Here is a 24,425-nt window from a genome sequence, read left to right on the forward strand (position 1 = left end):
CAACAAAGAGGCCGGAGAGGAAGAATGAAGAGATGAGGAGAGAGGTGTGTGTGTGTGTGTGTGTGTGTGTGTGTGTGTGTGTGTGTGTGTGTGTGTGTGTGTGTGTGTGCGTGCGTGTGCGTGTGTGTGTGTGTGTGTGTGTGTGTGTGTGTGCGTGTGTGTCCTACTCGCGATTCCAGGCGAGACGAGGTCACGCAGTCGGACGGGGCCCCGAAACCAAATCCAAGATGACGTCATAGCGTCACGGTGTTGCCATGACGACGCCGCCACGTCATCCGACCGTTCACATTGAAATCCATTTCCGGAAAAAGTTTTTACTTTCACTTTCAAGGCGATTCCGCTGCGTCTTCATCGCTCAGTGAACAACCACTCCATCTGTGGGGGGGGTGGGGAGGACAACAGATCGCCTCCCTCCCCTGCCTCCCCCCCCATCTCCTTTCTTATGTAACTCCTACCCCCCCCTCCTTGTACCTCAGTCGTTGTCTTCTGAATATTCCAATTACAGCGGCGTGCGTTTGACCTTTAAATGTCCTGTAGAAGATATAGTTATCTGCCTTTCACTCCGACACCCGGCGTCTATCAATCAGCATCCCACCCCCCCATCATCATCACCACTACCACCCCCCCACCACCCATTCAAGAGCAGGCTGGAATACTGAGGTTTTACTGAGTCCAAGTGATAAAAAAAAAAAAGAAAAAGAAAGAAGAAGAAGTAGAAAACGCATATTTGCGCGTGAATGCATGACATTTTTATTTTAAATTTCATCTGATCCTTTCTTCCATAAACAAAAAAAAACCCTTTTTCTCCTATATCATGCTTCTGGGAACAGTTCCTCCTCATCTACATCTTTCATTGAATCAAGAATGGAAATACACCAGAAAAATGCTTCTTTTTCAATTTCATGCTGAAGTGGACAAAGTTAGTGGATGTAATTTCTCCTAACAAGAAAATTTATCACTCTGTTGCACAACTGTGTGAGAAACGCGTTTTTTTTTTTTTACTTCTTGAGCTTTGATAAATGTGCCAAAAAAGCGTGATGATCACTCCCTTCATAGGATGGGACGATTACACGGTGGGGGTATTAAAAATTTTTAAAAAAACATAAAAACCTCTGGCTGAAACTTAAAGATAAATGACATATCATTTAGGAGCGGGACGGCATTACAAAATTAATTCGGAATTGAGCAAATTACGAAAACCTCAAACTTGCGAGTCAGAGAATTACGTACTCTTGTTCCGACAAATTACTTACGCAAAGACGAAAGAAAACGTGAAACAGATTAAGTTTTCATCATCAGTTTCAGCCAAACAGGTGAGAGAGGAACGCGTGAAACAATACCACGCATGGCCAAGCTAGCAGGCTAATGTATATTTATCATGTAAACCGCTGATAAACGCGTATGCAGAAACAATCTCCTCGCCGGGTTTCAATTGGCAGATTTTGGCGCCGCGGCCTCAAAGCGTGAAACCAATATCAGCTTAGTGTCTAGTGGAGCTTGAAGTGCTCCCCCCACAATGCAACGCTCTGCACACGCTCACGGCGCGCAACTGCTTTTTAAATTTTTTTTATTATTTTTTTTATCAGGGCGGAACAAGCAGCTTTCCGGCCGCTATCGCCAATCAATTCGTGCGAGTTAAGTCGGGTAAATAAGCAGCGGTTAGTTCTTGATGAGGACTGGCGGTCTGTTTGGGTGGCGACAAAAGAGGCAGGGCTGGAATCCTGGTGCGACGTCCGTTACTAACCTCGGGCCCGGGGTAATCCTAATCTCTGTATCTGCACAAAACAAACGTTTTTGCGTTCCTGCGGGACGCATTTATTTGAAAACAGACAAGATTTGGAGCGTTTGGAGGAAGTTCGAAGTGATGCACCCCCAAAAGTCCCACGGCAAAAAGAACCGAAGCCGAAAGCCCAGTTGGTGAATCTTCAACTCCCCGTGACCCAAGATTATTCACCGCGTTTGTATGAAAATATGCGACTACCGATGATGCAAACCTCAAGCATGCAGGATGGAACGGGTGGAGGAAAGTGTCAGGTGTGACGTGTGATAGAAGAGTTTCAGCTGAAATGAAAGGAAAGGTGTACAAAACTGTGGTGAGACCAGCGATGTTGGACACTGGAGGACACTGATTGGCTGTGGAGACCCCTGAAGGGGAAAGCCCAAAGGAAAAGAAGAAGAAGTGTGAGGGCGCGCACAACAACCCGTCATGCGAGTGTCTTTGGGGGTGTGTGATCTGTTACTATTCACGGCTAAAGCGGCGCGGAACTGTAATGCGGGACACGCTTGTTAAATTCACAACACTCCAAAGCTGCCTTCTAGCAAATCCCGTCTGTTGGTTGTCAGCTTAGAGCGGGCCGTCATCTGCATATGTAGGATTTTTAAGCTCTGTTAAATGGATAGCGGTGTCGCGGCCTATCAAGTGACTGTAAGCCACTTGACTTTTTTTTGAGGATGGTGGTGGTGGGGGTGGTGGGGGTGGGGGTGGGGGGCGTTTGCAGTGGTAGCAGAATGCGAGTTCTTCAAGTTAACTCCACATTAGATGCAGACGGAGTCATTTCCGCGTGTGTTTGTGTGTATTTGTGTGTGTGTTCGCCTCCCCCCCCCCCCGGTGGCGGCGGCAACTGACAGCAACGCTCCCCCCCGCTGCCGTATTAACAACCGGCGCTCTGTTTAAGCCAATGACAGGGGAGGGGCAACAAACAATGACAGAAAGGCCTGCTCTCGATTGTGGAGCCCAGAAAGATGAGACGTGGCGGTTAGCAAATAAATGATTGTGCTGGGGGGGGGCTGCTGAAGCTGTGCTGTGTGTGTGTGTGTGTGTGTGTGTGTGTGTGTGTTTGGAGTGGACTTATAGATCCAGAGCCATTTATTTCCCAGAGCTGGAGCGCGGCGGTTAGGGAGGCGTAAAAGGAAATGAGTTGTGAAGTGGACATTGATCCGCGCCAACGCGGGCCGGCTGAAGACAACAACCGGACTGCTAGCCTCAGTGTGTGTGGGGGGGTGGGGGGGGGGCAACGGCCGCCAAGGTGGTAATCACACCAGAGCGGCTCATTTATCGCCCAGCTAACGTTGGAGAACGCGGAACAAAAAAACCTTGGATTTGACGCAAAAAAACCCCCCATCACGATATCTACAGTGGGTACCTCGACTTACGAAACGCCTCAACAGGAAAATATTGCCTCGAGTTACGAAAGGTACAAATACAGTAATGGGCTGATACTCGCAGCTCCCACTGGTTCCTGAACGCAACATTCAAATAGCTGCTCTGCCACTGGCTATTACCTAGTATCCTGGCATCCCATTGGCTAAGAGGGACCTCTGTGTGTAGATAGATAGGTGTCTATGCAGCGTCCTCGTCATTCGGCCCTCGACCAACGAGGTGTTCTGATAGTTTTACGCAAATATATTAACTTTTAGAGTATTCACTATGGACCCCAAGAAAGTGAAGTTCAGAAGGAGGACTGGAATTCACTCTGTTGTTCATGGGGGGGCAAGAGGGCATGAACCAAAGAGGGCAAAAAACAACGAGGACAGCAGTTAAAAGGTAAATGATCATCATTTTTATTCTTTACCCTTTTCTGTTTTTTACGTTATGCACAACTCTCATTTATTGTGTAATAATCTAATCGTAACATGTATTTGTTACATGTTTTGATGCATTTTTATGCTTTATAAAACATTTATGTCGGAATTTTTGGGGGGGCTCGGAACGGATTAGGGCATTTGCACGGAAAACGCGGCTCTACTTACGACATTTCTTCCAGAACCAGTTAATTTCGTGAGTAGAGGTACCGCTGTATGTCATTTGATGCACTACCCTTTGACCACGCCCCCCCCCGCCCCCCCATAAGTGTTTATTTCCAGCAGATTTCACCCCCGTCTACCCCCTCTCTCCCCCATCCCCGCCTGCTTTTCCTCGCTGCTTGACATTTCCGCGGTCTCGGGGGGGGACGCCGGTTGGGAATGGAGTTACTGGGGAGAGCGCCACTGTAAATTCCAGGAGGCCGCGTGTGGCGTGTCTTAAACACAGATGGACGGCGGCGGGTTTCCGGTGGCTGAAGAATGGGATTGTGGGAGCAGGGGGGGGGCGGGCATCTGGATAGATAATAGAATAATACTGTGTTCCATCAGGGGAAGGGCGAGCAAACAGCGGCCGTGCTGTCATTCACACCCTATATCTTTAGTGTCATCGCGGGGGCCTATATGTCACAGGGCTGTAGGTACGATCCTGGGGGGGGCGGCTGCATTGAGGGTGGGGGGCTTTCATTGTAAATAAGTCAAGCAGGAAGGAGCCGTCTCTTACAAAGACGTCGCGGAGGCTTATCTCCACCGCCGGCGCCGCACAAAAGACTCCTTTATGAAACCCCTTCATATTTCAGACGAGGTCCGTCTGTCCGGAGAGGTGACGGATGCACGTGGGGGGGTGATGGTGGTGAGGGTGGGGGGTGATGGTGGTGAGGGTGGGGGGGGTGGTGGTGTGCTGGCGTCTTATTTACACAGTTGAGTGGGGGCAATCTCAGGCCTGAAAGATAAACCTAATGAGCTTCTTTGTGTAAGAGTGCCAATGAGAGACAACCCCCCCCCGCCCCCGACCCCCCCCACACTCACTCACTCACCCCCCCCCCCCTCACCATCCCCATCCCCATCCAAAGGGACAGTCTGGGTGATTAGGCCTTTAAATTATGCTCAAGGGCAAAACCCAGATTTGCATCTTAGGTGTGTGTGTGTGTGTGTGTGTGTGTGTGTGTGTGTGTGTCTGTGTGTGTGTGTGTGTGTGTGTGTGTGTGTGTGTGTGTGTGTGTGTGTGTGTGTGTGTGTGTGTGTGTGTGTGTGTGTGTGTGTGTGAGGATGGAGAGGCAGGTGAAGGGCAGAGGGACGCTTGAGGCTCGCTGGTGAGAGCTGAACGCTGATTGTCAGTATTTTAAGTATTTACTTCGCCCTAAACAAAAAAACACACACACACACACACACACACACACACACACACACACACACACACACACACAGGTGTCATTTTGTCCCTTTTTTTCTCCTCAGGTTAAACTTCCTCGCTAATGATTTTCATTTTGGGGGAGAATTTCATTCGCCCCTAAACCCTGAATCTTCCTGTCACCCTCCTCATCGCTGACGTTTCCTCCAGCTAAACAGCGAGGGAGGGGTGGTGGTGGTGGGGGGGGGCAGGTTAATTGCTGTCACTCTCAAGTTGGACCACTGCCTAACTCTCCTGTAGCGACTGGGGTAACTTATTGTAATTTATGTCGAGACGCCGCCGTCATTTAAATGTGACGCTTTTTTTGCATTTCTGCTGCATCATGAACCTTCGGATGCATCGCTAACCAGTTTACCAACACGCTAACCCCCCCCCCACACACACACACCCCCACAATTTGATGCAAAACTTGCACGGCGACACATTTAGTGCAAAAGTAAACAGATTGTTGTTTCATAAACAAGCGGGTTGACATTTATATACAGAATAAACCGCAAAAATAAAACAGAATAATCCGACGCTGCTTCGCTTTTTGTGTGTTTCTGCAGCCTTCCTGGGGTGGGGGTGTGACCCCCCCCAACGACTACAGATAACCCCGGGACCTCCATCCTGCTCGGGTATCAATATGTTCTAACACAGACCGGGGGGGGGGGGCGGGTGTAGTCTGGAGGATTGGCTCATCAATCCCACTGATAACCCTTTGCAGGATTAAGTCGGCATCCTGCTGTAATCAACTAACAGCCTCATTATGGGACATTATGGTATGGATCTGCAGATCAATGCGTGTGTGTGCATGTGTGTGTGTGTGTCTGTGTGTGTGTGTGTGTGTACATACACACCAGCAGCTGATATTAAAACGATCGATTTGATCGCTTCTCTTCCTGCTTTTTTTTATTTTTTAAATTATTTTTTATTTTTAAGCCACGAGGCTTTTTTTTTTAAAATTTATTTTATTTTTTTTTAGCGTTTATTTAGCATCGCAATTATCCATCATCCATCCGCTCCGATGATGCATATCTTGCAGCTGGCAAATTGCAATCAGATACAGTCGGTATCTAATCTGTGATCTCAAATCAAATTAGGTCTATTTAGACAACCTTGGGAAAACGAGGGCGACGAAACAAACCCCCCCCACCCCCCCAACAAGAAATTGAAGGGTTGAAAATAACGACTTTTTTCACAATTGAATTATCGGAATGCATGGATTGCTAAGTGTGTGTTTATGTGTGTGTGTGTGTGTGTGAATTGTAAGAAAACAGCTTTAGATGCAAAGAAAGATGCAAAAATAAAGGAGGATAAACGGGTTTGGAGGCGGAGCTACTGGTCTAATTATACCTGTAGGTGGTATTTTGGAGCTGCGAGGTAATGGCAGAACCCACAGGGACAGTGGAGAATTCATCAGTGCTTATTATTAATCATCCCCCCCTCCCCCCCAGCAGCGTGATGAGAGACCGGGGGCTCCTATACCCACCGGACCACTCAATGTCATTCCAAATATGGATGGAAAATTACGCCCAACAGCCTTTCCTTCAAAACGGACCTGGATGGGAATATTTTTATGGATATATATATATATATATATATATATAATACTTTTTTTTTTTGCATGCAGGTCAGAGAAACGAAGTAAAATATTCAAATAAAAACACCCCCCTCTACCCCCCCAAAAAAGTGGACTTTGAAAAGGAAGGAAGGTAGAAGGAGAACCTCCAGTTGTGTTCTCCACCCGTAGTGATGCTGTGTGAGCGTCACACAGGAAGTGTGTGACGTTAAACAGCACCCCCCCACACACCCCCGGAAATAGCCCCGCCCCCGCCCCCCCCCCCATGGAAACCTCAACCAACCCCCCCACCCACCCACCCACCTTAAAAAGCCTTCAGAGACCTGTTAAGGTGGACGGATCGTTTCAATGTGTCGGTCTTTTGGGTTGATGGGGCGGCCTGGACACACACACACACACACACACACACACACACACACACACACACACACACACACACACAAACACACACAAACACACACACACACACACACACACATTTTTGGATTTCAGAACTTTTAAGATGAATTTGCGCTAAAATGCACAAAAAAAAAAGAAAAAAAGAAAAAGCAAAACTATAATTTTTATTTTTTTTTCACATTTACACAACTCTCTGGGTTTAACCCTTTATCTCCTGGCAGAACTCGACCCGATAGCAGCAGACGTGAAAGAGTGATGACAGAGAGAGAGAGGGGATTGACCCCAATCAGGTGTGTGTGTGTGTGTGTGTGTGTGTGTTAGACCACAGCTCCAGGATGCTCGCTGTGGATGGAGGATGGGTGTCGGTGTGAGATGGGGGCGGCTTTGTGGGGGGTGGGGGGGTGGACATGAGTCTAACACATATCACCCCTGACCGAACTGACCACGGGCTTTCAGCTGCTGCTGCTACACACACACACACACACACACACACACACACACACACACACACACCAAAGGTGACACCCCCCCTAAGGCGCCGCCCTCTGACCTCGCCTCCCGCTGCTCTTTTGGCGAACTGTCAGAGCCATCATTCACCGTGAAAAGACACGAGAGACACTTGACTCCTCCGCTCTGACTTTCACAACTCCTGCCCCCGACTACAACCCCCCCCCCCCCATACTGCCACCACCATACTCCCACACCCCCTCCCTCAACAAATCGCTCTGATGGAGGAGAATACGAGAGAGGAAATGAGATGTGTGCTTAGAAAAAAAAAAGAAAAGAAAAAAGGACACAATCCATGCAAAATGTGTGGCTTCACACAAGCAGCGCCCTCCGGTGGCCAGAGCACAACACGACACACACACGAGTCAAACCAGTGGGTAGGAGTGCTCACACACACACACACACACACACACACACACACACACACACGGCACCGCAGTATCCACACACAAAAAGTTTACGCCAATAAATAAAAACAGCCACAAAAACAGTCAGAAAAAGAGAAAAACACGTCGACTGCACAAAAATCAACAACAACAACAACACAAACATCTTTTACCACACACTAATAATAAAACACTCATTCACACACACACACACACACACAGAGAAAAACATTATTTTGTGGTGCATCCTGCCTCAAACAGACACTCAGAAGAGAGAGAGAGAGAGAGAGAGAGGAGAGATGGGGGGGGGTAACAGAGAGACAGGGTGAGACGGGGGTGGGAGAACCACAACTTACCTGCTGTTGTTGCAGATGCAGCAGCTCGACTGTGCTTACTTCGCTGCTGGTGTCGCCAGCGCTTGATCTGCCGTCTCTAGCGCCGGCCTCTAATTGGCTGCTGCTCAGGATGCTCATTCCATTCTGACTCATTGAACTGTTGCTTATTGTCTCTGTGGCCGACTCCTGCATCATCATCATTTAAAACCTAGAAGTGATTAAGAGGCACCGGTTAGGGCTCTTCTGGTTACAACCACCCCCCCTCTGCAAAAAACAACCCCCCTGACTTTTTTCCATCCATGCTTCCATTATCAACCCCCCTACCACCCACCCACCACCACCATCACTACCACCACCTCTGGAAATTAAAGCATTTAAAAGAAGAAGAGGAGGAGGAGGAGGAGGGATGCAGGAGGAGCAATTATGCATTCATTGTGTAAATGAAGCAATACAAAGAGATGCACGTCCCGCTGCTGTTTTTCAGATGGGAGGGGCGCTTTTTTCTTTTTTTTTGTCCACTCAAAATTTAAATCTATGCACACGGCTTTTGAAGATGCATTGTTTTTTTTATGCAAGTGGGGGTTTTTGTTTTTACTTGTTAGAATAAGCTTTATTGACAGGAAGAGGAAAACAAAAAATATTTGCAGCTCTGTATTTTTATTTTTTTTTATTTTTTTTAGCGTGTTCACATCTGAATGAAGTCGACTAACGACGCGCAGGTAATCGTGCAAAAATTAAAAAATCTGGTGGCCGGAAGGAGGAGGAAGAAGAAGAGGAAGGAGGAGGAGCTAAGTCATGTGATGCAGGAGCGGCGATGGAAGGCTACGATGGTCTTCGTCGTGCATGAAATCAAATCTGCCTCGCAGGCCGTTCCGTCGGATTCTTCATCACACCTTGGTGGATTCATTTTTTTTGCCACGTTTTTGAATAAAAATAAAATAAAATAATCTGCAGTTCTGTCTCCTGGCATCGAAGTTTTGCAGCCGGAGAGCTGCAGGATTTTATGAGGAGATGCAATTTTTTTTAAAGGGTTTTTTAATGCATTTTCTCGACTTGAGAAAGAAAGGAAGGAAAGAAAAGAGGAGTGAGGAAGAAGAGGAAGAAAATCTATCAGGAATATCACTAATGATTGTGCTAAAAACAGCATGAATTATGCATATTACCTCCTCTCTCTCTCTCCTGTAATAAATGTTTCATCATTTCCCCCCACATTTAATGCCGTCTACCTTCAGAGTATCGCTGCCGTCACCGGCTGACTATTCACTCTAAAAAACACTCCGGAATTACAGTTTTTAATAAAAAGCCTCAATTTTTTTTTTTGGGGGGGGGGGGGTGCAGGTTTTTTTTTTTTTTTTAGTGCAAAATAGAAAATTTGAAAAATAACACAATTAATATTTAAAAAGGAGGAGAAAGAAAAAGTTTCTCAAGCAGTTTTTGCAACTTTTTTAAAAAAAACAAACATTTAAAAAATGTGTGTGTGTGTGTGCATGCATGTGTGTGTGTGTGTGTGTGTGCGTGTCTGTGCATTTGTGAGCACAGCCACCAGCCTGAGTATAATGTGTATTCTCTGGCTGGTAAATACAGTTTTAATAGAAGTGTGTGCACGTTCCTCGGCCTGTTTGTGTGTGTGTGTGTGTGTGTTTGCATGGGGCAGACACAGGACGGGGTCTTAAAGGATGTCCACCTCCAGGATAAACAGGATCCGGGTTGGTGGGGGTTGTGGGGAGGGGGGGGGGGGACAAACAGGGCGACAGCTGCCCAGGACACAAGCAAACAGGGAAGAGGAGCGCTTGGGAACAAACAGCCTCCTGTTTAACACCGGACCGCTCACCCCGGATGGAGAGGAGGAAAAGAGAGGGGAAGGTGTGTGCAGGAGGAGAAGGGATGGGGGGGGGGGTTGACAGATGAAAAGAGAGAGAGGGAGAGGAAGGGGGGGGGGAGGACCGGCGCGATGTGACATCCAATCCGGTGATGAATCTCAGCAGAAGAAACTCAAGGATGCAGCCGAGATCAGCCGACTAATAAGTATTCAAATTAGGCATAAATTTTACATGTCGGATGTTTAAAATATTCAGAGAAAGACTGTCTGATTGCCTTTACTACAATTTTATGAACATTCTAATGGAGCCTGCATCTCTTTTTCTTTTTTTTCTTTTTTTTTTGGACTCGGACCAGAGATGTTCAGCAAACTTAGGTGGGGGGAAAAAAAAAAAGAAAAAGGGATTTTTAATTTTTAATAAAAATTTCGATGTTAACGTCTGGTGTGAAAAACATTCATCTTGTCAAGTCATAAATTTATTTATTTATTTTTTTTAATTAAGAGAAATTGAATGAAAGAATGAAAAAAAAAAATCTGAGGGATTTGGATTTAAGGTGCAAACAATAAAAGCTTTTTTAATCTGAATGTTCTGAAAGTGTAAAATAAAATCTGTGTGTTCTGACTGCAACTTAATGATAATGCAGATATATGCAAAGTGTATTCGCAGAGATCAGATGGTGCTTTAACCTTAATGACAGCGGTGAGATAAATTAATTAGCCATCTAAGGGCCGCATTCAAATCTGCCAATTAGAATGTCAATTAGAAACACAGCCGGGTCTGCCGTTGATGAGCGGCGAGCGCGCGGCGGATCCGACTGTGGCGTTGATGGAACTGTCACACACACACACACACACTTACACACACATAATACTCCAGAGATACAGTGACAATACTCTGCACCTCAGGGCGTGACTAAATGTACGTCTGCATCTGCGCGTGCATCGACTGCCCCCTTTCTCCCTGAGGGATACCAGCCCTGACCCCGGTTCAGCCCCCAGTTTCGGAACCAACTGGGTCGGAAAAGGAGCCGCGTCGCCCCCGGCGACGGGGTCCCTTCCCTGTGATCTGGCGTCTTTTAATACCGCCAGAACACTCGTGTTTGACATCCCAGGGAATCGGTCGGCGTCGCCCTGCCGTCCGACTCCGACCCGATGTTTGATTTGCTCCGAAAAGGACGGGGGGAGGAAGTTGATGCTTCAGCGTTGGGGTTGTTAAGGCGGAGTCTCCACGCCATCGACAGACGCAGACACCCCCGGTATTCACAGAACCTTGGATTTCGGCTTTTTTGTCTCACTCCCACCCCGGCTTACTTCAGCCCGGGCAAATATTTACGCTAAAATCCGGCGCTAGGGCTAATCTCTCTCGGAATACCGGGAACGGTCCCCACCACGTATTTGGCCCCCGAGATTGAGAAAATATCACCCCCACCTTCTCCCTAGAAATGACACAACAAAGGTGTGAGGAAAGGAGCTGAGGCTTTCACACACACACACACACACACTGAAAACACACACCTATCATTAAAGGGGAAAGAAGCAGCCCTCCATCTTTGTTTGTGAGCTCTAAAAGCCCTTAATGTAGCCTCATTACCTGGCCTGTCTGCCTCTCTATCATGCGCAGTAAACACACACTATGACACAGGACATCCATCTAGAGCCAACACACAGCTGTCGACACACACACACTCACACACACACTCACACACACACTCACACACACACAGAAACACACATGTCACACCGTTAGCACTGAAGCTGGTTTAGGTTAAAAATCTTGGGCCCGTCTTTTTTTTTTTTTTATTTGGGTGTGATTTTTTTTTTTGTTTAGTTTTTTGGGATACACGCCGACGATCCACTCCTTCATTTTTTATGCATGAGTCGCAAAAAAATAAATAAAAAAAATCAAAAAATCTTTTCATTACATTCGGATTAAAACAAAAAAGGAGTGACCGGTCAATCGGTGGCGTCCATTCATTCATTATCACTTCACATTCTTTTGGTTTGGTGTGAGATCAAAATAATAATTATAATAAAAGAAGGAGGAAAAAAAAAAAATAGAAATTACATTTCACAGTCTGCTGACTCCTCACGGCGCCGCGATCAAGTGGAGATACGGTTACCATTTAAAATAATCATAGATTCTGTGCTTGAGTGAAATTAATTCATCATTGCCATAAGTTAGTCCGCATACAAAATAAAGAAGTAACTGGGGGAAAAAAAAAAAGGGGGGGGGCACATATTCCCTACTTCAAATTGCTTAATAAATCAAAAATGCCACGTATGTGCTGACTGAAAAAAAAGAAAAAGAAAAAAGGTTTAAAAATGATGAATTAAATCCGAGGGAGAAAAGTTTGAAGGAACTTCTTCGGGTCGTCCTGAAGGCGTCATATTTGGTCCTAATCGTGTTTTGTGTGTGTGTGTTTTTTTTTGTTTGTTTTATTCCGGTTTATTGCAGCTTTTGGCTTCAGGAGCGAGTTTGGAGTAGGAGATGGGGGGAAAAAAAAAAAGAAGACTTGGAAAGCCTCGTTCGACAAAACCCAGTCCCCCGGATTAAGGAAGGCGAGCCAGGCTGCCATGCCTTAGAATTAAAAGCTTCCTCTTTGGCACTAAAGGGCTACCATAAAAGAGCATTAATGACTACCTCTTATAAACCTGTGTATGGTAATGGTTTCTGCTTTCAGATAGAGGAATTTCAAAAGTGTTTCACCGGTGTATAAAGATTGCTTTTGGGCGGAAAGAAAGGGGGCTGAAGAAATCATATTTACAACATCAGGAGGAGCGGGAAAAAAAAAAAGAAATGAAAGGAGGAGAAGATGAATAATGGACTTTGCCTTTTCCAGGATTAATATTATTCAAAGCAGAGGAATCAAATGTGGTTATCTGGTGTCCGACGCGCCCCCCCGACTGGAGGAAAATCTCACTCGGGTTTCAATCCTTCATTTGAGCGGACAATAAACGCTCAGTTCCTGTGATGGAACACATTCGAACACAGAGTGTTCAGAACTTAATTCTCTTCTATTTACAATAAGGAGATGATACGGAATAAGATAAACGACGAGTGTGTGTGTGTGTGTGTGTGTGTGTGTGTGTGTGTGTGTGTGTGTGTGTGTGTGTGTGTGTGTACAGGAATAAGGGTGTGTTTGACTGTATAACTGCACAATGTCTCCTTAGAATAACACGCAGGAGGAGGTGATGCTTTATTTATTATAAAATATTAAAAACTCCACATCGGATGACGACTATACGACGCCGGCACGGTGATAAAAAAAAAAGTGAAACATTTTTTAAAAGTGGGGGGGGGGGTCTTGGCGGCTGAAGGTGTCACCCCCCCCTCTCACATGAAGAGGAAGAGGAGGAGAGAGGCAGATTTCTCCCACGTTTAGACTCGTCCCATATCGTTTACAAGCCCCCCACCCCCCTTCCATCCGGGGGGCTGACGAAAGCCGATCGAGCCCGTCTCTCATTTGCATATTCGCCAATTCCATTAATTAACTCTGCCCACCTAATCAAGGCTAATTGACCTATAAAGAGGGGGAGGCCTCGTCGTCTCGTCCAATCATCTTTAGCGGGAAGCAGAGGAGGCGCGTTGCTTTCCGACTCGACTGTATTTATAGACCTCACCCTCTCGGAATAAGAGCTTCTTCTTCTTTTTATTTTTATTCCTTTTCTGAATTGAAGAGAAAGAAGAAAAAAAAGAAAAGAAACGGGAATAATTTCCACTCCTGCCGCACCTCCTTCGCCGACGGAGATCAGAAGGGCTAATTACGGACCCCCGGACCCGGCCCCGGCTCGAGCCCTCGCTCGGGGGGTGGCTCGGCGGGACAGCGGGTGGGTGGGGGGGTGGGGGGGACATAGCTCATGGTGACGTTTCCAGTTATTCCTGGTTGATTAGGGGCCATTACGTCTCCGGCTCTGATTGATGTCGTCATTCCCCTCCAGCCGTCCTGCATCGATAGATCTTAATGAATTGGTAAATAAGAGCCAGGATTGCAGTTGACAACAAGCGAAACATTCTTCATTCATACCAGACAAGATTTATGTAACCAATTAGAAGCATGGGGGGTGGGGGGGGACCTTTCTACAGGAGGATTTTTTTTTTTTATAGATAAACGGGACGTCTCTCCATCCATCGCTTTAAAACTCTCCGGGAACAAAAACAAAAAAAAAAGGAATAGATGTGGGGGGGGGGGATTGTGTTTTTTTAAAAAAATACATCCGACAAGTCGATCCACATCCGAGCTGCAGCTGGAGACGGGATCAACAGATTAAAACACGCTGATGTGAGATATTAAATTCAAGACGTCCACCCCCCCCCATCCCCCCCCTCACCACGTTTCCTCCTCATGTTAAAAGCATCTAATAATGACATATAAGTGTGTGTGTGTGTGTGTTTCTCATAGATTTATTGCTTTTTATTTCCTTTAATAATCTCCAGATTACGCTACTCCGCTGTTAGGGAATAAATAACGGCCTCTTTGTCGGAGAAACCTGGGATGAAAGTTCTGCTGGTCGGCGTTCGTTCAAAAAGCCCCCAAAGGGGGCAGGAGGGGAACCAGAGGTGGGCAAATGAAAGCCGGCTTCCTTCCAGCCTCCCTCCTCTCCTCTCTCCCTTCTCTCCCCCACCACCCCCCCCTCTTCTTCAAGCACATGCAAATGAGGCGTCGCTGCTTAACTGCATCATTTATGTGGATAATAGCGGCATCATCATTACGGGAACTCAAATTAAATTACATCACAATTAGCATAACAAAGTGATTGGTTAAACTTTCAAAAACAAATAAACGCCGGAGCTGCTGCTAATTGGCCGGTGGTGCATTTCTAAATAAAACATGTGGGTAAACATGTGTTCTACTCTCCACGGGCTTTAAAAATAAAAATACGTATATATATATATATATGGATATATAAGAAGATGGAAGACAAACAATGAAAATAAAAATTACCAAGGGGGATTTTTTTTTTTTGGAAAAAGCTGAAATTTTAAAATGTGCAGCATTTAATTTTATTGCTTTAAAGCAGCTATTATATTTCCCAGACTCTGGAGAACAATGTAAATGGAGTTTGGGCCAATCCTGCATGTGAACTAATCACACAGCTCATTATGCATTAGGGTATTAAATTATGAAGAGGAGTCCCTTTTTCACATTCCTGCACAAAAGCTCTATGAAATGTTAATCATGTGCTCACAATCGGACCAATGCGATGCCGCCGCGCTCCTCATCAATATTTAAGTCAACAAATCATCCCACTTGCTTTTGATAAAGATAATTAGTGCTTCACCTTCAAAACACACACACACACACACACACACACACACACACACACACACACACACACACACACACACACACACACACACGCTCCAGATCAGTTCGGACGGAAACAAACTTGGGACTAAAAATAATAATTTTAATAGATTAAATAAAATTTAAAAAAGCGCGCGTAATCGATGCTCCTGACAGGTGAGGCAGGAAGTGGCGCGACTTTCTTTATCATAATGATCAATTATGGAGCAAAATTACCTGTAAACAACAACAACAACAACAACAACAACAAACGACACGTGAAATTGTGTGTGTGTGTGGGGGGGTGTTCGCGACGGCGCGCGCACACACACACACACTCACACACACACACACACACACATAAAAAGCACGCAAACAAGAGAGGCGTGCGCGCACACACGCCGAGCAATTCATCAGAGATAATTAAGCAGCTGATTAACAAGAGGCTGTGGGACGATCCGGTGAGGTGGGGGTGGGGGGTGAGGAAGGTGAGGGGGGGACACAACCACATACACACACACTCACACACATCCAATAAGCCTGGACCCACGAGCACGGATGACACGGGATGGATGGATGATGGATGATGGATGGATGGATGGACTTTTTTTTTCTTCCATACCTGGGGGGTTGAGGAGCGACCACGCAACGTGACCCGAGTGCAGACCCGCCGAGGGTCGTCTGGCAGCGGCGGCGGCGCGTCGACTTGTGTCACCCCCGCGGAGAGGCAACACTATCTGTGTCATCACTCCAGCCGTGTTTATGGGGGACGGCATCATAAACAAGCCGCCACCCCGCCAACCGCCACCCAGCCCCCGCCCCGCGTCCCCCCCCCCCACTTCTTCTTCTCCTTCTTCCTCCTCTTCCTCTCTCACCGCCTCCGCGCCATTCATGCATACTTAAATCACCCCTCGCCCCATTAAAAAAAGAAAGCCCAGACGCCCCTCCTGACAATTATTCTATCATTTCCAGTTGTCACCGGGGCAATTACCGACCGCCCCCCCCCCACACTCACACACACACACACACCTCCACCCCCAGTGTGGGGGTCAGACACGCAAGGCCCCCCGATAGGGGAGACTTCAGCATGGGGGGGGGGAGAAGGTAAAGAGAGGAAGAAGTGGGGGGGGCAGCGGAGTGTGTGTGTGTGTGTGTGTGTGTGTGTGTGTGTGTGTGTGTGTGTGTGTGTGTGTGTGTGTGTGTGTGTGTGTGTGTGTGTGTGTGTGTGTGTGAGACTCCACTGGAAATAATTAGCCCGTCATTTTTCTTTTTAGGCGCGTCGCAGATGAAATACATCACAGTCACTCCTGGTTCTATCAGAAACGAGAGACGCGCTAATTTATGACTTTTGATGTTTTTTAATCCAATAACCAGTAAAAAAAACATGGAATTCATGTTTTTATTTGACTTTTTCTGACAGTAAAAGAAAGAAAATTTAGCTTTTTTGGGGGGGGATATTTCGGTTGAAAGTGTGTGAGTGTGTGTTTGGGTGGGTGGGTCTTGCATGTGTGTGAGTGAGTGTGTGTGTGTGTGTGTGTGTGTGTGGGGGGGGGGGGGGGGCTCTTCACACAGAGAGCGCCGAGGCTCCACGCAGGACGCGTCGCCGGCTCCGTCCGCGCGTCGCGGCTGAACGCGAACCAGGAAGCTCGCTTTCCCATCTGCTTCTCTCTCTCAAGTGCGCACACACATACACACACACTTGTCTCACACACACACACACACACACACACCCTGCTGGACTGCCTCTCTACTTCCCTTTATGCGCCCGGCGTCGCGGAGACGAGAGGGGAACGGAGCGGCGCTGGAGGACGGCGCAAAAAAAACGCGGCGCATTTTTACGCGCGGAGGTACGTGGGTCGGTGCTTTTCTTTACAGCATCAGATTGTGTGCATTCTAAAGTGTGTGTGTGTGTGTGTGTGTGTATGTGTGTGTGTGTGTGTGGAAAGAGTGTGAACGGGACTAGTGGAGGACTGAGCGGTCGAGCTCCGGCAGCGTTTTGCGCTCTTAAAAACGATTAGAGCCACAACGGATCCACGCGTAACACACACACACACACACGAAGCAGCAAGAATCACGCCATTCAACAAAGTGATGAACAACCAGGAGGCGGATGGAGGGAGAGGGGGTACGGGGTAAAAAAAAAAAAAAAAGAAGACCTACCTTTAAAAATCCACTCTCCTCGGTAAGAAGCATTTGAAGAAGTATTCTCAGAGTAAATCACGAGATGAGGAGTGTGTGTGTTTGTTGGAGGGGGTGGGTGGTGGGGGGGTGTCCCATGGAGAGTCAAAAGTGAAGTAAAAAGATTTTAAAAAAGTGGAGGAGCCCGCCGGTTCCGTCAGGAGCATCACCGGAGAAGCGTTTCCGTTTCGCGCGTCCGGGAGCGCAGCTCCGCCCGGTCCGCCGTTCCGTTAGCGCGTAATTAAAACGAGCCGCCGCGGCCCCCGCTGGATTGTTTTGACGCCCGAGGACCAATAGTACACAAAAAAACCAGTGGCTTGATCGGTGGGTGGGTGTGTGTGGGGGGGTGGAGGAGGGGGGCAGCTGGGAGAAGGGGGCGGAGGGTGGCGAGAAGCGGCAAAGGAATGGTGTGTGTGTGTGTGTGTGTGTGTGTGTGTGTGTGGTGTTCAGAAGAAGTGTTTTGTAGTCGAGTCTGACAGGAGGAGGAGGGGGGGGGCACAAAGGTTCAGATGCAAGGAGCCCCCCCCATCCCAGGAGGAAAAAAAAAGACCCTCACATGAAACCCACTTTTATTCTAAGGATTTTAATTCTAAGGATTTTAATTCTAGGATTTGACCGACACACACCTGGACAAACTTTTAACACACACACACACACACACACACACACTGGTGTGGGTTTTAATTAAAAAAACAAAACAGCCCCCCTCCTGTCAGAATATTACAAATCTGGGTTTACCACTGGCTAAAAAGCCAAACGTGTCTACAGATGTTTAACACGTCTATTTTTTGTCTTTCCTGATCATCTAGTTCCTTTTTTTTTTTCCTCCGAATTGGAACCGCAGTCGCCGGATGTGATGGATCAACACGTGTGTGTGTGTGTGTGTGTGTCCCCCACCCCACCACAGCTGTAAACAACACAACAGGCCAACGAGCCGGAACAATTATCTCCGATGCTGTTTGCAAATCCTTTCTGTCATTTCTGTGTTTATTAATTCCCCTCCTCTCTTTCTCTCTCTCCTCCTCACATGCCACAGATGTTTTCCTCCGTCGCTCCAACAGACAGGAATCTACTGGCAAGAAGAAAGGCTCCGTCTTCCCCAGGAGAGAAAGGAAGCACAAAGCCTGCCCCCCCCCCCCCCAGTCCTCACCCCCCCACCCCCCAGCAGATGCAGAGGGCCCGGTCCATCTGCCACCAGCTCTCTCTCTCGGCCACGTCTAAAACAAGAGGGCTCCTCTTTGTTGGTGTTTTTGTTTAAATTTTGTGCCACATAGAAAAGAATCACACACAAACACGCTGCTGATGTCTGGCAGACACCCCCCCCTTCAGTTTCCAACCCCCCCCCCCCCCCCAAATTAAATTCAGATTTATACGCACTTGCAGGCGTACAGGAAGCCACAACACGGGGTTACGGGGAGGGCAGAAACTTGTGTTTTTTTGCACTCCGGGCAAGAATGATGGATTTATTTAGGAGGTGTAACCCCCCACCCCACCACCCCCTCCCCGACTACTTGAACTTGCAGTCCCCCCCCATCCCCGACACCCCCGGCTCAGCCAGAGCGTGTTTCCGTCTCGTGATATCATTATTTGGAGACCGCTTTCATTCTGGCGTCGGAGGTAAACACTAAACAAGTGGTGGCAGGGAGCGAGGGAGGAAAGCCGGGGAAGAAAAAGGGGGCAGGCAAACGGGGGCCAGCATGAAACAACTGCTGTTAATTGCTCTAAGCGTCCGCATTACGCCGCTAATTTTTCTCGTTTCTCTCTCTCGGCGCTTGAGGCTCCTTCAACCCCTTTAATAAACTACTCAGAGCGCCTCCCTGGAAAAGACAAACAAGAGGCCCCCGGCCCCTCAAAACACTCGCTTCACAAGGGGAGAGGGGGGGTATTCCTACACATCTGTGACAACTGTGTGCCCCCCTCCCTTCAGGTGTTTATTCTCTTCTTCTCTCTGCTTTTCTGCTGCCAAGGTCAACGGAGACGAACGGGCCTACCAGCATCTTGATGTGGTGGCAGCAGGGGTGTGTGTGTGTGTGTGTGTGTGTGTGTGTGTGTGTGTGTGTGGTGGAGGGGGGTACACGGCGAGCACCGTGGGGAGGGGTGATGGTGGCAGCAGCTGGTTACTAACACTGGCAGCGGGGCGGGAGGAGGGAGGGGTAGAGCGGCGGATCTGTACATGACGACGAGGGCTGATGATGCTTCCCATCTCCCTGATCACACACACACACACACACACACACACACACACACACACACACGCACGCTCTAACTATTAATTTTCAATTAAAGCCCCGGTGAAGTGCGTTGCCCCCCGGGGGCATTAGACAAAGTCAAGCGCCCGTCACCGAGGAGCTTCCTGATGTCAGTACCGAACGCCTCCGATTGGTCCAGCCTCCATCACGTGACCCCACACCCCCCCCCCTCTCCACCCCACTCCTCCAAACTCTATTAACCCTTCAACGACAAAACTTGTGATAAAAAAAAAAAAAAAAAAAGTTCAAATTAATACATGCGTGACCTTTTGAACACACACAAATGGATGGAAGCGCGAAAGACAAAGACAAAAATAGAGGAGGCAGAAAACGACTTCTTGTTTTCTTTTCTTTTTTTCCCCCGACTGTTTGCCGAAGCTCAAACAGCGTTAATAACGTTTCCCCCCCCCCCCCCCCGTTTGACTTCCCTGCATCCTCACAAAAGCTTTACCTATAATGCACTTCCTGTTGGCTGCTAATGTTGCACAAGCACAATAAACAAACAAATAAATAAACAAAAAGTCAGAATGGCGACACTGATCACATGACGCGTCGCTTCTGGCCAGAAGAGCACAGACCATTACAGGCTGGTTATTATATAAGTGGCTGAAAGGCAGCACCGTTTTAATATACTGTACTTAAGCACCGGTGGGTATCCATGGCAACTTGCCTTGTGCCTCGCATTCAGAAAATCCCTAATGAAATACCTATTAAGTGGCTGATAATGACGATGTCCAAATGCATTTGCATATGCATTTCATGGCGTAAATGAGGACAGAGAAAGGATGTAGAGAGGGGGCCGGATGGATGCAAACGCGACAATAACACATTTTATTTGTTGCGCGGGAAAAGCTGCGGGGAATATACGTTTCTAGATGAGCGGTTGGTGCCTTGAAGGGTGGGGGTGGGGGGGTGGGATAGCGTCTTTATTAAGGATAAGGACTGCGTTTTGTGTGCACAAAGACAAATAAAGATGTGTTTGAATGGAGGGCCTCGCTGCCTTTCTTTCGGGAGTCTGACTTCCACTTTGGCGAGACGCCCAACAGGACATCCCTGAGAGAGTCTTTCTTGACTCAATATCAGGGCGTCAGGGAGGTGGAGTGGGGGGTGGTGGTGGGTGGATAAAGGGGGGGTCCGAACCCGGTCGCCTTTGAAAATAAACCAGTCTGTACTTTCACTGGACCTGGAAATATCAACACGCGCCGCGAGGAGCCACGTCTAACACACAGCGGCGTTCCGCCAGTGGCTCTCCAAGGCTTAATGATACCTGCGCCTCCCCCCGCCCCCCTCCAGCTGCTTCTGCCGCCGCCGCCACCACGCAGACAGCAGGCGGGCGGGGGAATTAAAGTATACATTACAGCATGAAAAATAAAAAAAGATCGAAGCGACAGAAGTCAGACAGTTCAAGCTGACCAGACCTCTCGAAAACAAAGGCGCCGCTAGACTTGGTGACAAGACACTCGAGGCTCGAGGCTAAATTGGCCCTCATGCGACTCTTTATTTTCCCACCGCCACAGCTGCCTCCGATACCTAAAATAAAAAAAAAAGAAAAGAAGAAAAGGCTTTTCTCTTTACTCAAAAAAGCGCATTTGAATTAAACGAGTTGGAGAAATCAAAGGTCTCGGCCGAGCCGGTTAAATTTAAACAAGCAAGCGCGGCTCACAGCAGTTTACCTGTTATACAGCAGATTGGAATTAGATGAAAAGAGTCGAGCACGGAGGACGACTTCCCTTTTCTCACAGCGGTAGATATTATCATACAGTTAGGGTAGTCCTTCGTAGAGGAAAGTATGCGCTACCGAGACTCTGGTTTTTAATGTTCCTAGTCGTGTCATTAAGATGAAGGAGAGGCTTGAAAAAAAAGGAGATACTACAGTCTTCACGCTTTCGAACTTCCTGTTGGAGATTCATCTAAATCCCCCATTTATGAAAATGATCCGGACCGTCTCGGGATGGCAGGACTGTGCCAAAGATACGGTCCTTCCCAAGACCGTTGAAGACACACTTGACTGGAAGCAAGACATGCTCCAGTGGTAGTCAAAGGAGAACAACACCCTTTAAACGCTGTGCAACAACAACAACGGGCGAAAAAGATCTGAGGTATCCCACGAACGCAAAGATGAGGAAGACTTCCAGCAAAAAAAGGAAGTTTGGGGAAATCGTCTCCGTCCTGGTGGCGATCCATCCATGACTAAAAACACCCAACACCCCAAAAAGTGAATTATTTCAGAAAAACTGCGTCCCAAGAAAGAATAACAAACTCATTTTTATGGATACTTCAAACTCTTCTTCTCCGCACCACAGCTAATTCAAAACTAATTTTTACTAGCCACTAATTTGAGGGCGAAGGGCAGGAATGGGGGGGGGGGGGTAGGAATTACATCTGGAGGTAATTCATTGTGTGGAACTGAGCCCAGTGGAGGCTGTGATACCCCCCCCCCCACTCCCACTCACAAAAAAGAAACTGAGACAGGCAAGATGTAGAGAAGGAACTTTTTAGGTGAGTGAGACTACCAGAGCTCCAAAACAACTCTATTGGACTAGATCTGGGCACAAACAGCTGCATCAGTTCAGGAGTTAGTCATTATTCAGAGATGTAGAGTCTCAGGACGGGTGTCAGGATATCGGGGGGGTTAATTTTGGGTGTTATGCCCACTTAAAAGAGTTTATGAGGACGTCTTCCTCTCAAATGACCGGCTACAGCTGGCCTGTCTAAGTGGGCTACCCAATAAACGGCACACTTTTCCAAAGATCTGCAGTTTCAAAGCAGAAAGCAAAGGGTATCCAGCTGTATCACTTTCACTGCACACATTCAAAGTTAACACTCATTTGCAAGGAAATATTTGTGACCTGGAAAAGACTCCAATTGGACGAGATTTCTCTTGATTACACAAAAGAAGCCACAGGAACAAATTATTAAGTCTGGCCAGTGGATATTCCCCCCCACCACCACCACCACCACCACCGCAGGAGGAGGACATTAACATCGCCTCGGTCTTTTCCCCATCAGGAGTCTGCTTCCATCCTCCAAACGCTAAATGTGTTTTCCAAATGAAAATAAACGGAGTCCGACCGGTTTGAGGCGGCCACCACTCCGGAATGAGATCAAATAAAGGCTTCTGTGGAGGCTGAAAGGAGAAATGAAATGGCTTCAGAGGGGAGATGTACCAAGTAATAAAATTACTCCTTTATATCTTCCTAAACAGCACATGTTCCCCTGGAGTGGGCGAAGACTTCACTATGTGTCCAAGACAAGTATGCAAGTGGCAATTTTTCCTTCAGGGAAGATCCCCTGATACACTTCTCCGGGCTCGGCGCACCGCAATTTTCTTGAAAACGAGAAACTATTTCAGCAACAAGTTAAGCGGAACTTTGGAAGTTTCACTTTGATGATGTGCCGGTGCACGCTGTCATTGAAAGGTATGTTCCATTAAATTGGAACAGCGCGATGACTCATAAGCCTATTGCTTTTCAATGAGCTCAAACTAGGCTGAAATGTTCAGATGAGCAGTTTGTATTGTACAATAAAACATGCAGTTGACTTGGAACTGACCATGATGTCTCCTCCAAATTGTTTGGCCGTCGCAGAAAACGCAAGCGCCGTTTTCCATTTGACATTGAGAGAAATCCGCAACAAAGGTACGAGTCTAACTACTTAAAAATCATGCAATTGATTTGTATTCTATAAAAGCTGGTCACAATAACATTCAGATGGACTTTTTTTTTTTTTTTGCTCCAACAGAAGGGCTGTATTAGAGGACATTTGCAATTGGAGAGAATACATTATAATTCATTATACAGTAGCTATTAAACCCTCAGTAAAAAATGCTTTAGTACAAGGATTGAGCCACTTATCAGACATACTCGCTACCTTTAAAAGCTGTCCGTGTTCGCTGCTCTGAGTGGTAAAAAAAAAAGCGATTGCTGATGACTTTGAAAATGGGACTAGATGTATAATTTGTCAAAACAGAAACGGCTGGCGGGGATTTCAGAGAATCGGGGAGTCGTAACTGTTTGTTCAAGAATCTCAGGGGGAAGGGCGACTGCAAGTTGCAGCAATTACAAGAAAGAAATTCATCAACAGTTACCTCTAGTTAGCAGCAGATATAAATTATCTTGTGTTTCTTTATAAAGAGGCCAGCACAAGTTTGTTTTCTGACGGAAGATCAAACTTAATAACTCGCTGTTTTTGTTTGTTTCACGCACTCCTTGGATGTAATTAACGGCTTCCGCAACGAGTTCACGACGTTTGTGCCACAACTGTGAATTAGTTTACGTCGTAATCATCGTATACAACTTTATTCTTAGCGTTGACGTGCAAAGGTGCTACTTACAAACAAACACAAGCCGTGGGAAACAGACTCATTAGCGATCGCACAACAAACGAGGCACCCGAGTATGGCGTGTGGAGCTGGAGCCGGGTTGTCAAGTTGTCAAACTTGGCTTGATGTGACTTTTAAATTTGGGCAAATTGCACCCAATTGAACTCACAGGCAACATTTGCAACAGTTTGCAAATTTGGGACGCATCATTAAGTTTGTCTTTTGCCCTCGTCGGAGTCGGTCGACGTCAGCCAAAGACGGATGGCGAAGGGGACGTTTTGTGACGACTTGGAAGTGCCCGTCGGATGCCTGCGAGGCATCTCCCTGCACATCCATCCCAAACCTCCCCAAACAAACAGAAGGCTCCACTCCAAACACATAGCAGGACTATTAGG

The 24,425-nt window shown here is 47.2% G+C and overlaps 1 protein-coding gene across 2 annotated transcripts in view; it reads right to left on the reverse strand.

The window, feature by feature from the left end:
- The window catches only part of foxp2 (forkhead box P2), an 83,415-nt gene that overhangs the window by 39,139 nt on the left and 19,851 nt on the right, over positions 1–24,425 (reverse strand). For both annotated transcript variants that reach the window (XM_068307108.1, XM_068307107.1), the window contains exon 4: positions 8,200–8,386. In XM_068307108.1, coding sequence (XP_068163209.1) covers positions 8,200–8,379 — 180 coding nt within the window. In that variant the 5' untranslated portion in view covers positions 8,380–8,386. The remainder of the gene's footprint in view (positions 1–8,199; positions 8,387–24,425) is intronic.

The sequence above is a fragment of the Antennarius striatus genome, chromosome 22 (genome assembly GCF_040054535.1).
Source record: "Antennarius striatus isolate MH-2024 chromosome 22, ASM4005453v1, whole genome shotgun sequence".
Lineage (NCBI taxonomy): Eukaryota > Metazoa > Chordata > Actinopteri > Lophiiformes > Antennariidae > Antennarius > Antennarius striatus.